The 16,960-nt window shown below is 43.4% G+C and overlaps 1 protein-coding gene across 1 annotated transcript in view; it reads right to left on the reverse strand.

Moving 5' to 3' along the window:
- Positions 1–1,230: 1,230 nt before the first annotated feature.
- Positions 1,231–16,960, reverse strand: part of VWC2 (von Willebrand factor C domain containing 2) — a 59,735-nt gene continuing 44,005 nt past the window's right edge. The window contains exon 3 of the mRNA XM_059815699.1: positions 1,231–1,382. Within this exon, the coding sequence (XP_059671682.1) occupies positions 1,231–1,382 (152 nt within the window). The remainder of the gene's footprint in view (positions 1,383–16,960) is intronic.

The following is a 16,960-nucleotide window of genomic DNA, read 5'->3' on the forward strand; positions in this document are numbered from 1 at the left end:
ATTCAAGGCAGATGTAATGTAGGAGTTGGTGATAAACTAAACTAAAACCAAAATGAATCTAAGCAAAGGCTGGTGGATGAAGCAGGGAGATGTGATTCACCTCACATGTAGTCAGGGTCAGCTTCTGGGCTAGAAATCCTTTAACGGATTCAAAGAGCTGGTTCAAAACCTTCCCCGTCAACACAGAGTGTCACAGACCCCGTACAGACTGCCAGGAAGAACCAAAAAGTTGAACCAGCACCAGCAAGTGGCAAGAGCAGTGCCTAGGGAATGGCGCAGCTACTAACCAGCTCTCCTACCCACGGATTAACAACGTGGAGCCACATCAGTGGAGGCTTGTTTGGCTGCTCTAGCCCTTCCAAGCTGCACTTCTCCACATCCGTTATGCGTTACATTAATGATGCCGTGTGGTTACTTACCATCATTTCCACCAGCTGAGCGATGCTCTGTTGTTTACGTCACAGTGGAATTTGTCCTGCTGAAATGTGTTATGTCTGAACTGAATATTAGGAATTGCTTTTGTCTGATTAAATTTTTATAACAACAGCTATGAGAGACCAGTTTTGTACTACCCCCTGCTCCAAGTTATCTCAGTTGTGGACCACTAGATATGCACCAGTGGAACTAAGAGAAGGAGCTGACCCACCTCTACACTACAGCAGTATTCATAAATGAGCGCATGTTCTCTAAAGCATATTCTACTCCATTTTTTTCAAAAGCGAGAACGTCAAAGGTTTTCTCATATGCTGGCTTTTTCCTGTCTCACTAAACTGAAAATAAGCAAAAAAAAACCAAACCAAAAAACCCCCAATAAAACCCTTATATGGTGAAACTAGAAAAGAAATGTAATGTTTTAGCCATGGTGCATGTATACAACAGGACAGGCAACGATACAGTACTTTAATCTGTATTGTCTATATAAAACATTTATTTTTAAGCTCTAGAATGGTATTATAGAAATACATAGAATATTTTATAGAATGTATTTTAGTGTACTCACTGTGAAAATAACACATTTATTAAGACAGGTATTCTTATGTCCAAACGTTTTAAATATATGCACTTCTTTGCCTTGCAGTAGTATGTTACTTTGAAAAACAAAATATCAATATTTTATTCTTTGCTCCTCACCAGAATCTTCTCATTCAGATTTCCCTGGGTCATCTAGGGTTCTCACTGCTGTGAGATATTTTATAAAAACCACGAAAAGTACTTAGATTTGTAGATTTCCTATATTTGTTTGCATTCATGTCTAGTGCACATAGCTTGCCGTTCAATTCTCCAAGTGCCTTCTTCGTAAGTACAGTGACATATAGTGCATTCATCAGTTTTCACCTCCCGGCCTGCTGGAATGACAATGGTTTCTGCAAAGCAGTTCGGGCCTAAAAAAAGGAAAGAGTTTATTATGCGATACCCATAGCACACTGTAATCCAGCATAGTTCAGTTTTAGTCTCAAGCACGGAAAACCTAACACGAAGCGAGTAACGCTGGGCACATTAAGCAAGCGTGAGCATTGCGCACAAGGCATAATTGCAGCAAAGAGAGCAAAGACCCTGCCTCCAATGTGGCTGGACGTTTTCAGTATGGACTGTCCTGCCCTCCACAGGGGAAGGTGCAATAAAGTCTTTCTGTGAAACATGCAACTGTGACAGAGACCTGGGCACAAACTGACGACGCAGATGAATACAGATTTAAGCTAGCGAGAAAGCCAGCTATTGATAAAGTATACCAGAGAGCTGATTACAAATGTTATTACTTTTTTTCCATTGGAAACAAGCATTGTATTTTGTGCAGTAATCAAAATATCAGATTCGCTTATTTTCCATTTCGTGAGAAAACAGTCCTTGTCCAGTAGAATGGAACAACTCCAGCCTCTTCCGAATGAAGACGCTTTTCGTGTATAAAATGTAACATTCCATTCTATGTAAGTCAGCAAGTCTACAAACACTCCTTTTCATAGTACACTGAAATAACTTCATTTCCAACGATGAGGCAGGACAACAACCCACCAGCACAATGTTCACAAGACAAAGCTGGTTCTTTCAAAAGGTGACAACCTCGCATCTCTCTGCCGCAGAAGGCTGCGAGTGCTGTATGATCTATGGTTCTGTTAAAAAAGAAGTTTATTTCTGCATCGAAAATCCACATGCACTTGTAAAGCAGCACTAAACCCTACTGATCATCTCCTGTCTGCACACTGTCATGTCCTCAGGGGAACTCGGCCCTTCCAGTCACTAAGCACACACAACAGCTGCTCAGGCAGAGCCTGGCCACTCAACAGCGCTTCAGTCCCACTATCCATCAGGGTAGGATGTGCAGTAGGGGCCAGAATACATTGATCTGATACAGCTGAAACTCTTGAAAGAATATGGTTGTGCAAAATGCTTGTCGACTGCCAACCTGTTTGCCACACAAGTAAATAAATCACAGATGAGGCTCAGTCTTCCATTGCCAGCGGTCTACTTCAAGGCCTAAGCCAAACAGTACGGCTTCTTCTTCTAAAGAAATGTATTTATTTTTTTAAGTGCTTCCTCTGAAGCTAGGGGCACACTGCACAGTTTAAAGAACAAACCAAATTGTTCACAAACCAAATGTAATCATTATCTCTTTGGATCAGGTTATGTGTTTGTGTGCTGACACAGCAGCCTGAGAATTAGAGGCCAAATTGACAATAATGAAAGCCTTTCCTCACTGAAGAGCTACCCTCTGGAAGAGACCTGCAAGACTTGCAGAAATTTGCTTCACCAAGTCGTACCCATTAATCCTCTGAATATTTAAGCCAGTATTTTGTTTTAGGACTGACTGTTGACAACTATCTCTAACATGTGACTTTTCCACAGTTTTGGGTGGCTCAAGGCTTTGGATGCAGAATGGATAGCAAAATACAGCATATTTCATGTAAAATTACCTGCTTTACTAAGCTAATGTTACTGTGATACTTTTGTGTTTGCAGCCCCCTCAGTCTGTCCATGCAAAGTGTCACTGGGCTGAACAACACAGGAAGGAGGACTTTGGGGTAGAAGATGTGCTCCTGGGTCCCACCACACGCTGGGAGGTGCCCTAGCTTTCAACTGAGATAAAGCAGCGTTACTAACTATGCTGTCCTCGGTGGAACTTTAAAGATTTCAACTCTAATCTATATAATTGTGTTTCAGTTAAATACTGTATTCTTCTTGCACCTAATAAACTTTCATCCCAAGATGGGTTCACCCGCACATTAGGTAAAGATACCTGAATGTTCTGCATGCTGGCCTGTAACATCCCCATGATTTACAAAGCTATATGATGTAAAGAGATAAACTATTAAAAGTGGAATCTACTTTCCATGGAGAATTTGTATGAAACCTACAAGACCATTTGAAACTTAAACACTATGTAAAAGGCACAAGAAGAACAAAAGTGATGTCAATCCCCTGTACAGGATTTATTTCATTCTGGGAAAGTAAATGTTACAGGCTATACTTGGTTATAAAAACCAACCAGGGAATGAAGTAAAAACAGTGCAACACACATAATACAATTCGCTAGGACTCAGAATGTAAATGCCTCAATTCACAATTAGCAGCACCTTAATGCCATGTGTGACGAGTCCTTCTTACATCAGAAAGTTATTAAATGTAAAGATACAAGTTAGCCCTAAATTGTTAAACTACATAATAAGGCGGACAGTCATTGCTTTAGTAAATCTACAGAAGAGCAATAACCATCTAATTGAGAAAGGGACCCTACAAAAATAAATGACAGCAACAAATATGTTTTTTAGTATCATGCAACTTTTCTATAGAAAATTGCCTATTTTCTGGTTCTGCATTTGCACCCATCATTACTGTAACTGCAAATCCTATATAGTACTTAGACCAGCAAGAGTTAACTGGCATCCTTGCCTCATCTTTTTCTGTGCAATATGGCGTGCACACGATGTTGTGGTTCATGTTACAGAAAAGGTCATCAGTGAAAAGGCTGAACTGACTGTATTACTGCAACACCATTCACATACATGTCAGTACAATATAGTGTCCAAACACGGGAAAATAATTCCACAGCTCTCCTTTTATCATTTCTCCAAATCCCCAGACTTCTTCTAGGGAGAAAAACCCTGACCTTCACCCCAAACCTCATTCAATTTTGAAGCTGTATGAGCTAGTCCTGGCTCTTGGTGTTCTGCGGCTCCCTTCCCACCAAGCAGGCGACGCTCATCGCTTTCCTCTTCCTCTGAGGAGCAGTCACAGAAACCAGACTTACACGGCTGGACTGGCCAGAGGCGACCAGCCTGCAGTGACGGAGTATACGTGGAGCGGCAGCGGTGGGACCCTCGGTGCGGGGCTGCCCCAGCTGCACCTGCGCCTCCAGCAGCCCTTCCCCAGCCCCTGCCAGTCGGATGGACGGTGCTGATGAAGCAGCTAATGATCTGATTCTCCGCCTGCAGTGGGGAACTGAGGCATCAAAGATTTTAAGGAGACAGTGGGGCAAGGAGGCAGAGTCGGCACACAAAGGCTGGTGTTAAGACTCAAGTCGTAAGTGCCTTTTCCTCACTTTCCCTTAGCAGAGGGAGTCAGAAGCTCATGTCTCCTCCACATTCAGAGTTGATAAGCTGCCCTGAAGGCATGGCATTTGCTGAAACTACTGCTTTACTTAAAACTGGGCAGTTTATATTGATTTACCAAGATTTTCAGCTTCCCATCACAAGGGGCGAGACATTGTTGAGTTTTTAAACAATGTGCAAAATTACCTGACTTAGCACATGAAAAGCATTTCCAAGTAAATCAGGGCTGTTCCAACTCCAAAGCGGTGGTGGGCTTTCTGCCTAGATGTTGCTGTTGTAGGAGCAGTGAATCTCTTCTCCTTGGTCAACAAAGCAGGCTGCCTACTTTCTGAGCTCCTGCTTGGTAACACCACTACTCTGCCTGACTTTAGCACATGGTACTCATTCAGTGCAGCGGTGGCTTGTTTGAGCTTGTTTGATCTGTAGTATAAACCTCCTGGGCCCCATCCCCAACTGTATACACTTAGATAGTTCAAGGAAGTCAGCGGTGCTGCACATCTTCACAGTAGATGAAGATCTTGCGATATAACTCTTCAATCTGGCAGAAAATTCAGTATGACATATTGTACCAATTCCAAGTGCAGCTTGACATCTACCACGACATCATTTGTTTTCCTAAACTACATACTGGCGCTGTCAGACTCCACTTGAGCCATACCGTGCTGGTATCAGCAGAGATTTCTTTCCTAGGGCTAAGGCACAGTTGCTGACGTCTCAGCGATGTCTCGAAGCAGTGAGTTCAGTGCAAATCCTCAGTTCTCACACTGGGCACCAGATTGGCATGCAGCTCTTGGCTTCCATGCATCCGAAACAGTGAATCCTAGCTTCCAAAAGCAACATTTATACTGGGATCTAAGGAACTAGGAAGGCATATTTGGTGGTTTATTCATTGAGAGTTTATAATGGGATCCTTGCTTCTTAAATGCTTAAAAACTAAGAAGTTTAAAAATATTATTGGGGTAAGTGCTGTAATTTTTTTCAAAGGCCTTACGCTGGTATTGTGAAAAGGTTCCAATGACTTACATGTTATGCTTTAGTGTTGACAAACGCAACAATCTAATTAAAATGCAAATTTTGTTATCTCAGAAGAAAACAGCTGATACCAATTATCAGCAGAGAATGCCCAAACCACTCACCTACAGAAGCAATAGCACCTGTAACCTTGACAACCTCACAAGAGGCTCTCTGAAGCTTCTCCTCCTCCTCCTCTCCTTCCACAAAACCACAGCTGTACGCTACAGAGTTGTGCCTACTTCCTCTGCAGCCTGCCCCTGCTTTCGCATGGGCACGTGTTCTGATCAGTTCAAAAATATAAGATACAGCAATTTGGTAAATCGTGTTTTAATCAACTGTTTTCATCATGTGTTAAACTAAACTATGGACAAAGAAATCTGTTCAACTGCAAGTTAATGTGCTTGCCTGGAGAATAAGTCACGGCAAATTTTCGCCAATTAGAACTACAGTGACAACCTCTGTAGTATAACACTTTGATATAAGACTGCTTTGGGCTCTGGTTTATACTAAGCTCCTCAATAGCTGCCCTTTTAATAGCTCCTTGCAGCAGTCAAATAGGCCACTTCCAAGGTACCTGACAGCAGACCTATCTACCCTGACAGTTACATGGCATTCATCACTGTGGTATTAGAGCACTTTGTAAATGACATAACCTCAACATTCAGTTTAGCCCCTTTTTTTTTTTTTTTCAAATTTAATGGAGCGATTTCCAAAGGTTACAACATGAAAAGACAGATCATAGAATCATACCATAGAATCATAGAATGGTTTGGGTTGGAAGGGACCTTAAAGATCATCTAGTTCCAACCCCCCTGCCATGGGCAGGGACACCTTCCACTAGAGCAGGTTGCTGAAAGCCCCGTCCAACCTGACCTTGAACGCCCCCAGGGTTGGGGCATCCACAACTTCTCTGGGCAACCTGTTCCAGTGCCTCACCACCCTCATAGTGAAGAATTTCTTCCTTGTATCTAATCTAAATCTACCCTCTTTCAGTTTAAAGCCGTTACCCCTTGTCCTGTCACTACATGCCCTTGTGAAAAGTCCCTCTCCAGCTTTCTTGGAGGTCCCCTTCAGGTACTGGAAGGCTGCTAGAAGGTCTCCCTGGAGCCTTCTCTTCTCCAGGCTGAACAACTCCAACTCTCTCAGCCTTTCTTCATAGGAGAGGTGCTCCAGCCCTCTGATCCTACATTTTGCCCTGGAATTCTCGAGAACCATGACATTATACAAGAAATAGCCATGCTCTGTGAGATCAGTGGTCCACCTGCACCTGCAGCAGCCAAAAGAAGATGCACAGGGAAGTGTATGGGAACAGAGCAAGCACACACACCTGGCTTCCAGCACTTTCTGAATCACAGACTTTGTAAATGGTGCCTGTGTGCTGAGTTAATGGAGTCAATGGATGGAGTTAATAGATGTTGTTATGATTAACCTCTCCAACATCCTGCTGAACCCATATAAACTCCTGCAGCACTTGGTGGCAAGGAGGTCCACAGCTCTTGTGCACAGGGTAGAACAGTTTTCTTCTGTTGTCTGGAGCCTTCTACAAGCTACCTAAATTTGGTACCCCCAAATCCTCACAGTGGAAGAGGCAATAACAACCCCCCCGCCCTTTGACATGCCATTCATGAGCTTATAGACCTATATCATGCTTCCCTTCCCTCCCATCACCTCACCTGTAGCTTGAGGAGGCCCGTTCTGCACCCCCACCATCCCTGCTGACCTCCTCAGACCTCTCCCCGTTCTGCTACCTCCTTTTTGGACTGTGAGGACCACACCTGTGTACCACACGCAAGTTACAGAAACACCATGGACGTGTACAGTAGCACAGCGATATTCCCTGTTTTGTTTCCCCATTTCCCTCCTACTTCCTGACGTTTGCCTTTCTGTTGTGACCACTGATGAAAAAGTCGACGTTTTCATGACACTATAAATTTTATACCAGACAGAAATCTTATAGAAACAAATGCTTCATTACACGCAAGTCAAATCTGCTGCTGCCTTTCTGCGTTACAGAAAAGTTTCACTTTCCAGCAAAGCTACTCGACAGTCTTCCATGTACAGCAAGAGTGTTCCTGTTGTTCAGTAATTTCTGGAATGAGCCAGGAAAAGTGAAGCCTTCCCTCCCACCTTTCAGATCTTTCTTCTTTCTGACGTTTCAAGACTTCCTCCAGGATCTACTGCAGATGCCAGAGAGACTACTTAAACACCGAGCTGGAAGAAGAGATGTAGACGAGCTCCCTGCCTGCGTTTCAAACTGTCTGCTGCTGCAGATGACCTGGGATGCCACAGCACAAAACCAAGGACTCTTCCGCACCCCAGCTGGAAGTTACACTGGGGACAGCCAAGAACCAAACCGTGGATAAAGGGTGGCTGCGCTTGCCTTCCAGTGCACTGGGACACAAAGTCCCTTATGCACCTGCTGAGATATTTGAGATGGGTTTTGAAACATGCTAACAGAGCATGGCGAGACAAAATAAGGCTGCTCTGCCATGTAGCACTGCAGCAGCAAGATTTTTTGAGATGCAAGCATTACCTCCCTCATCCCTCTCAAATCTAATCACTTCCTCCAGAGATGGTATCGGTACCTACTTTGTGCCCTTCCAATCTCTAATCTCTTCTAAAGGGTCTCTATCTCTGTGACTTGATTTTGTTTCCCTCTCATGCGGATATATATATAATACGTCTATCTCCTGCGAAACGTCAGCTCGGAAGATAAAGCACAAAAAGGAGCTGGCAAAAGTAGTCTGTGACTAGTATTACAGCAGACTCTCATTCTCCCACAAAAATAAGTTCATCACCCCTGCTGCTGTCACGGTTCTGACTGCTCCCAATCCAGTGCAACCTTTTACTCACTTCAGTACCTTTGGACACTACTGAACCAAGTCCAAAAGAGAGTTTTCAATTACAGAAGAGGGATTCAGGTAGACCCAATTTTAAGAGCAATTTAGGACCCTGAAGAACCATGTACTATTTCTGTGGTTTATCAATGCCTTAAGATACTGGCAGCTAGAGAACCATGGCAAATATCCTAACAGACCTCCAGTAAATGTGTATATATATGACAGAGAGAAGAAAAATAAAGGTATTCATCCATTTTGCAATTTTACCTAGCTGCTATGGGAAGTAACAAAAAAGCAGTGTGTGCAGTGTGCTACCTTTTATGAAAGCAGTGTTTTGTTCATGCTAGCTAAAGCCTTGGTGCTTTTAAGAATAATAAAACCCCTCTCTCTGTTAGGGTCATGTTTTGTTAGATGCACAGGGAAATGACAGATTGGAAGAAAATCTGCCAATGTCAAAACAATTAAAAAATAACATTTTGCCACCTAATTTAGAAGGATGGATATAGCAGCGTCTGCTGTGAGTGGACAGACAGAAGAAAGCTCAATGAAGTTCTCCTGTAACTAAACGGGGTGATCATGTCCTCAGTAGCACTGCTGTGGGTATCAAAGCTCCGTCACTTGCTGCAGTCTTAAGTGTGCCTGTGTGTGTGTGTGCATGTGTGTGTGCACAGGCTTTAATCCGGAAGCTAAAACAAGCTATAATCTTACTTAGAGTTGGGTTTTAATATTCTGCTTATGAAACTCACAAGCCCTGTTTATGATTAAGTTCTGTTTGTTTACTTTTTCATTTATCACCTGTGACAGCACTGTTGATAAACGTTTTGTTCCAGCCCCAGTCCTAGAAACTGGAGGAGTGTCCAAAAATCCCACAGAACACAAAACAAAGCCACCATGGCCACTGGACTGATCCTTTCCATCACTGCTTCTTCCCAACTCTGATTCTCCATCGCCTTGCATTCTGTGGTGGCATTAGCATCCCTGGACTCACAATGCCAAATGCTACCGAAACCAGGGCTGCACAGTTACTTTTGCACAGATAGAAATTGCTTGCAGGAAGGGAATAGTCCATAATCCTGATGCTGCTGCTGTCCCCTTGGATTTTCATGTGTATTCAGAGAGCAGAATTTCAGATATCTGCTTTTTGTGTATGGAACAAAATGAAGCGATGCAACATCGAACACTACACAATCCAATACCATATCAGCCAAACAGAAAGCCTCAGAGCATAAAAGGGCCCAATTAAATAGGAGGCTCGAGCGCCATAAGAATAAACTACACCAAACAACTTCCTTTATCAGAGAAAATACAGAAAGATTTGAATACACTACTTAAAAAGATTTTCAAAACTCCTACGACTTGTAAAAGGATATTGTGTTCCACCCAGAAATGGCACCAATTAGGCATGAGCCGAACACTGCGTATATCTTACAGAAGATTATATAAACACTTAGAAGCCAGCAAGCCGTGCATCAATTTTGCGCTCAGCTTTCTTGCAGCTCTGTCACCACCCAGATGATTAGGAAATTAGAGACACCGGGCTTGAACGCATCAGGAAAACTCACGTCGGACACCTCAGGCCACAGAAACACCCGGGGGCTGGCGCTGCTCGCCTGCAGCCCAGCTCACCGCGGCCCTGCCTGCTGGGACCCGGTTTTCACCAATGTTACGCTCACAGAAAGCCACCTGCTTGCGCTCCCCCCAGCTCTCTGCTCCCCCCTGCACCGGCCAGGCCAGATGGTGAGCCAGCCTGGGATCAAGCCGGCCTGGAAGACAGGTGGGTGGTTTCAGTCCGGGAAGCGCCCTGCAGCGCAGCATCCTGCAGAGATGCTCGCGGTGCAGCGGAGCCCGGCAGCTGCATGGGAGTGGGGGTACGCAGCAAAAGCATCGGCTACTCGCTTGGAAACTATTTCTGAGGGCCAGAGAGGGCGGTCACATCTAAGAAAACACACTGATGCATCGCTAAACTTCCCCTTGGTTACAGAAACTGCAGAAGCATTGCCAGGCACCGTGGGGACAGACGGACTGACACGGGTGGTGAGATGTTGTGTGGGCTGCGGCGGGGTGAGCTGCTGCCTGCCCCAGCACTCGGAGCATGGGGGCTTAAAAGCTCTGCTGCTGAGGTTAACGGGGCTAATCCTTCCCTTTCTTAAGCTGTTTATTCATCCCAGTGACCCTGCCAGGCTCGGCGGGGTTACTGGGGGCCTGGCGAAAGACCTGCTCAGCTCTAAGTCATCTTCGTCGCACTGGGAAACATCAGCTTACTCTTCAGACTAAGCAAGCCGTGTGAAATGCCTTTGTTCAAAGACCCTCAACAAGTTATCCTAAAAACTGTTATGAAAATTTAAATAGACTCTGCACTTCCAAAAGCATGTGCTACAGGCCAGTCATTTAACGCCTCAGAGACCTGCTGCAAACACTGGAACTAAAAGCACATTTTAATTAGACAAAGCAGCGCAGCACTGGTGGGCTGTAGCGTCTATCAGGCAGGTTGGTTAGGTCGCTGAGAAGTGTACAGCAACTCAGGCAGTAATGCACAGGACTGTATGTGTACTCAAACACATACTAAATGCAGGATGCTAATGAAGGAAGAGATTTTGAGAATTACTATGGAAAAATCCCTAAAGACTTCAACTAAATTGAAAGCTAAAGTGGTACCAAAGCACAGGATAGTGGTGTTTTGGCAATGAAGTGGAATCTAAATCAGTATATTTTTCCAGTCACTATAAAACACTGAGTAGCAAGAACACGGTACGTAAGGATGCCCAGTGGCTACTTACTGCTAGAAGGAATTTTCAATCAAACTGACAAAACATTATCAGTCAAGCATCAGCCATTTTTTCACCCCATTTTAGAATAAATACACTGAATACTGTTAAATCAGGGGTTATCTTACTTACTGAGAACAATTTATACCAAAATACCGAATGTAGCGTCATTCAATTCCAAAAGACTGTCCCAGCAGACAGTGACAACTCTCCCAATTAAATAGTTCACTTGCAAAATCAGGCGTGTTATAAGGGCTTGGTTTGGCTTTTTTGTTGTTATTTTGGGTTTTGTCATCATAACCGATGCTTTGGGGTTTTTTTAGTTATGGCCTTAGGGGCTTGCCTACACAGACAGATTTCTAGCCCCTTGTCCAAATTCACTAGAGTTGCCTTGCTCTGGTTGCAGTTGTACAGATGTACCTAAAAGGGCTCTCTCCAGCTAATCTGCTGCTGAAGTGATACACACTAACCTAGAAAAGGCATCTCCACCGCAGGAGCAGCGGTTTGGGGTCTCAGACACGCGTGTAACCCTCTCATACAGACAAGGTGTGAGCAAAGTTGTCAGCTGCAGAAAAAGGGAACAGAAATTGAGACCCTCAGAGGGAATAAAGCCTGTGCAAACCCAGAAATAAGTGGTGGATCCGAAGCATCAGAACTGCTCAGCTCCATACCCAGAGACGTGTACCATGGTCCTGTGGTAGTTTCTGGACTGTATCTGCGATGTTATGCTCATTTTATTGATTTCCTCTGAGTTACATGACAAAAGGTGAGAACCCAGCTGAGACCGATCCCAGCACAGCTGTTACTTAACAAAAGAGTTTCGCAAAGGACTTTAATATATACTGAAGACTGACCACCTTCTCTTCCTCCTTCTACCTTTATTTACTTAGAATGTTTCCAAAAATCTGCCTCCTAAAAATAGATAAATAGTACCCTTTATTACAGGGATAGAAGCGACAGGGATCTATGCCAAAAAATGAATTATAATTGTCAGCACATCATACATCACTTTAAAATGTAACAAATTCTAACAGCATCCTTTGCCATGCATTGTTAGCTTCATTTACTGAAATAAAAAGCTGTATTTCTAAAAAACAGGTGTAGTGCATGGGAATCATAACGGACACTGAAGAACCTGTTTACTCACCAGTCCTAATGAATTACTACTATCTTTAGATGTGAAAATTTACAAAATACAGAGTTGTAATTGCTGGTCGTTGTAACACGATACTAATATTATGTGAATGTATGTGTAAAGAACAGAGACGTTAAGTTTTCCTAAGAAAAAATTCTTCATCAACTTTAAGATGCATCCAAGTTACTCTGCAAATGAGAAAAATCACAGTATTTTTATGAGCAAAAGAGAGGTTATGCTTTGCTCTCCATGCTGCTGAATCAATAATTCTACCTTTTTTTCCCCTTTAATGATTTTCCCCTGGTGGTTATGAAACACAGCACTGAGACAGCTTGCTTTGGAAAGACTGTGTTTTGTACCCGTTCAGGAAGCCAAAGAGAAAATACCAGAAAAATGTTGCTGTGAGAGCACACCCTTCCTGCCCCGGGTACAGCTCTGCTCCCACAGCCAGCCAGGATGCGATCCAGGGAAAGTCTGGCATTGGACCCTGCTCCAGCGCACTCCTCCTGGACAGCCACAGCCCTGCGGTAAGTCACTTGGCACCCAACTTTGCCACCTGAAAGCAAGGGACCTGGTCCAAGTCCATCTGCGGCCCCGTGTACGGAGGGAAAGGAAGAGGCTCCTCCGGGGGTACGTCACTGCACCTCCTTCAGACAGGTGCTGCCACAACGGCTCATGAGCCTGGTCTGCAGGTTGTCCCCTTCACCAGCACGCAGATGCCCTCCTCATGTTTCAGCCCAATTTCTGACATGGGCTTGTACTGCTTTCTTACCTTATTGAGGTCTTGCACAGAATGAAGACTGAGATGCTGAAATAGCATAGCAATTTGGACCACAGAAATACTCAGCATAGGAAGGGGTGCACCAAATAACTATTATTATTCTGTTGATCAGAAGCTGTCAACAAGTCAGAGCAGCAAATTTAAGACCCCACTCCTGAGGAGACCTCGCATACTCAACTTAGGACCAGCTGTTTAGAAATGCAACCAGGTACTAAGCAAAGATAAATATATGAAGTTGCAACATGGAAATCCATCAGAAGTTAATTCCCTCTTGTTTCCATTTGCATCACCCTTACACAATTAATGAATCAACAACTGGCTAACAGAGATGCTTTGGGGTAGGAAGAGTGGGAAACCAGTAGACAGAAGGGTGATTCATTGCACAGGCAAAACAGTAGGAAGCCACTGGTGTTCGAAGAAACCAAATCAGTGGGATTGCAAACAGGAAGGAAAAAGGCAGGAAAGCAGCCAGGGTGATGGGCAAAATGATTTTAAGGGATCATCTCTTTGTGGAGATGGAAAGACAGGCGATTTGAAGTGAGAGACATGAATTACGAAAGATACGGGAACCGGTTTTGTTAAATGCAAAGATTGTGTCTGTGAGTTACTCAAATCCTTTCATCGCAGCGAAGTGGAGCAGCACAGAAATTGCATGTCATTCACAGGGGCAGACATAAGAGGATACACACTACCCAAAAGAAATCTTGCATATATTACTCAACTTCTTACATTTCTAGTGCTGGAATTCAGCACTTATTTTCCCATGTGCTGCAAAGTTAAGACCACCATTTAATATTGCAATGCTCCTTTCCTGTGATGTTACTAGTGCACGCTCTTTCTTTCCATTACACAGGCATGTGAAATTGGAAAGAGCAGAGCAAAGGAGTCAATACCCTTAGAGCAGCCAGACTGGTATGTACATGAATGTATTTCAGCTGGGTCAGGGTCTAGTGAAGGAAATGTAAGGTGATGATGATAAGCTGAGTGTTTCGTTTGACATTCCCACTGCAGCTTTTTAAGATATATCAATGGATCTGGTTTTCGTATTTATCCATGAACTGTAATGTCAGAGAGCAGGCTGTTTTGGCTAGGAAAAGGCAACAGTTCGTCCCCATTAGACAGCAGGATACAGACACACTTTCAAAAGAAATCAGGGCTCATTTAGAGCCCGCTGTTATCAGCTAGCACAAGCTCACAATATAAGCAGCTGAAATTCGTATAAAGGAGGTTGCAATGATGTCTGCTCTTCTAAGAAGGAAGAGACAAGATATTCCCAGTCCGCATCTGAACTGCTTAAATGTCCTACCATTAAGCCAAAAGCACGTGAGGATGCAGGCACTGCCAACGCTATTGACGCTACTGCGCACAGGAGTAGCCATCAAGCTCCAGCAAAGATGCTCTGGCAGAAGTAAGAAATCCGATCAAGCCTTTTATTAAAGTAACAGTCCAGAAAACTCTGTCCTGGCAAAAACCAAATTGGCTTCCAGACAATGGCCCCCAAGATGGCCAAGCTGGCGTTGGGAGGCTGGGCTGCTTCCTACATCTCTCTTCTCTCTTTTTTCCCAACACATCAGACCTCTGGAGCAGTTACTGAGGCATGAAGGCTAGTCTTTGTATTTACAATAATAGAATTATTGTAAACCTATTCTTAAGTATTTCCACATATTATATGTTTCTTCTTGTAACACTATCTCCAAAGGCAAGTTATTATGGAAATAAAAATTCTGGGGAAAAAGCAGCTGGTGCTTTTATGTTTATCTGAAAGCTATGTTTGTTTTCTCCTAGGCAAAACCAGAGCCTTAGGAAATTGTAAATGATTCCCAAGACACTTTGAACTGATTTTCATAAAACTCAGATTAGTGCACTACAAAAAAAGTAGTAAATAAAATGAAAGCAGCAAAACTAAAAATTACATTTTACTTTTCTAATGAAGTTACTACTCAAAAGCATCCTACGAACAACAATTAAGCGCTTGATTTATGATTACAATATTAGCTACTCCATTTGTCTTTGGGGTATTCTTCTACTCTGTGGTAATAAAAATGATCGCTGCTCACCTGCCGCACACACAGCATAAGCATAAGGAAGACCTGGGAAGCTGGTGTGCAATGTAAGTTATTAGTTTATAGAAACCCCCTAGAAGACAAAACTAAATTAAAAGGAGGAGCTCTTAATTACAGAGTGGATCAAAGTGTTGTAAAATTGGAGATTCAGAGATCTGGAAAGGAAATGTTTCTCGGAGAAGAATCCATGTCCCAGCGAAGAGGGAATATCAGCCCAAAAGGAAGAAACCACCAGCTCCATTGACTTGTTCCCTTTTGCAAGGTGTGGTTTATTCCTGCCTTGCTCAGGGGTTTAACTTGCAAATACGCCCAAATACTCCCTTTGCACTTGATATCAGAAGCTTTAGTAGCAAAATATGTACTTGTAAGGTCTACAACCATTAATGGATTAGTAATTTCTTTTCTCATTCTTTATTCCAAGTCTGTGTGTAATTTATGCATGTGCCACTGAAATCCGTGTATTAACATGCATAAAAAAGGAGTTCTGTAAGGAATCTTTGCGGAATGAAAGCTTTGGATGGGTTTTCAAGAGAGGATGGAGAAGTGGTCAGGAGAGGAGGAGTTTTAAGGGGTTTCATTTCCATACAGAATGCATGAAGATTGGAGGACAAAAGATCCAGTCCACAAACAGCAAACAGCTTAAGAGTCATGGTATCTACACAGATTGCCTTCCGGTTTTATTTGTACCTTTTCTTGCCTATTGCATTGTAAACTGTTCAGGGCTGAGGCTGTTTCTGGCAAATTTTTTTTGCATAGGACCTTGCAAGTTAGGGCCTGAATCCTAATTTGGAAATTAATTACAATAATTATGGTCAACATTTTTCGTTCTGTAGGACCATTCAGGGCTTTTGCCTGACAGTCCAAATACTAAGTGTTAGTTATTTGACACTGTTACTAAACTAATGAAGTAACAAAACTCATTGAACAGTGAGGAAAAGTTAAAACATAAATGAATTCTCTCACAGGTGTGTTAGAGATGACGGCAAACAAAGAATGACCACAGTCAGAAGCGCTTTCAGGGCACTAACATTAATAACAAACATACCCACACATGGTAGCACTCAAAAATTAACAAGGTGGCTCTGCAGTGATGGCGTCGCATACGTATCTCCATCCACCATCCACTAAAAAGCCACTTGCTGTAGTGCTCTGGGAGCTGGCAAATATTTCAGCTTCTCCACAGACTCCATGACCTCCGTCACGTGGGTGTTGGCCTCTTCTCCCAAGTGACTAGTGACAGGACGAGAGGAAATGGCCTCAAGTTGCGCCAGGGGAGGTTCAGGCTGGATATGAGGAAAAAGTTCTTTACTGAGAGAGTAGTGAAACATTGGAACAGGCTGCCCAGGGAGGTGGTGGAGTCACCCTCCCTGGAGGTATTCAAGGAGCGTGTGGACATGGCATTGTGGGACGTGGCTTGATAGGCATGGTGGTGTGTGGTGTGGATTTTTTTTGTTTGTGGTGTTTTTTGTTTTTTTTTGTTTTTTTTTTTTTTTTTTGTTGTTGTTAATGGTTGGACTTGATGATCTTACAGGTCTTTTCCAACCTTAGTGATTCTGTGATTCTGTGACTTTCTAAGCCTAGATTATTTACCCTATGGCCACCACCGTACACCGAACCTCATCTGTCACCTTTTTGCCCACTCCGTCTTGTGAGCTACTTTTGGAGATCTTTGCCACTGGTACAGCATCTGACTATCAAAAAGAGTTTTCTACCATCCAAAACCGTGGAAATCAGCTGCACGGTTCACTGATGAATATGTCGATCTCCCCGTGAATCAACACAGGAATGCCACAGCCACCGGGCTCCTTGCATTTTGCT

Source organism: Gavia stellata, chromosome 3, assembly GCF_030936135.1.
Source record: "Gavia stellata isolate bGavSte3 chromosome 3, bGavSte3.hap2, whole genome shotgun sequence".
NCBI lineage: Eukaryota > Metazoa > Chordata > Aves > Gaviiformes > Gaviidae > Gavia > Gavia stellata.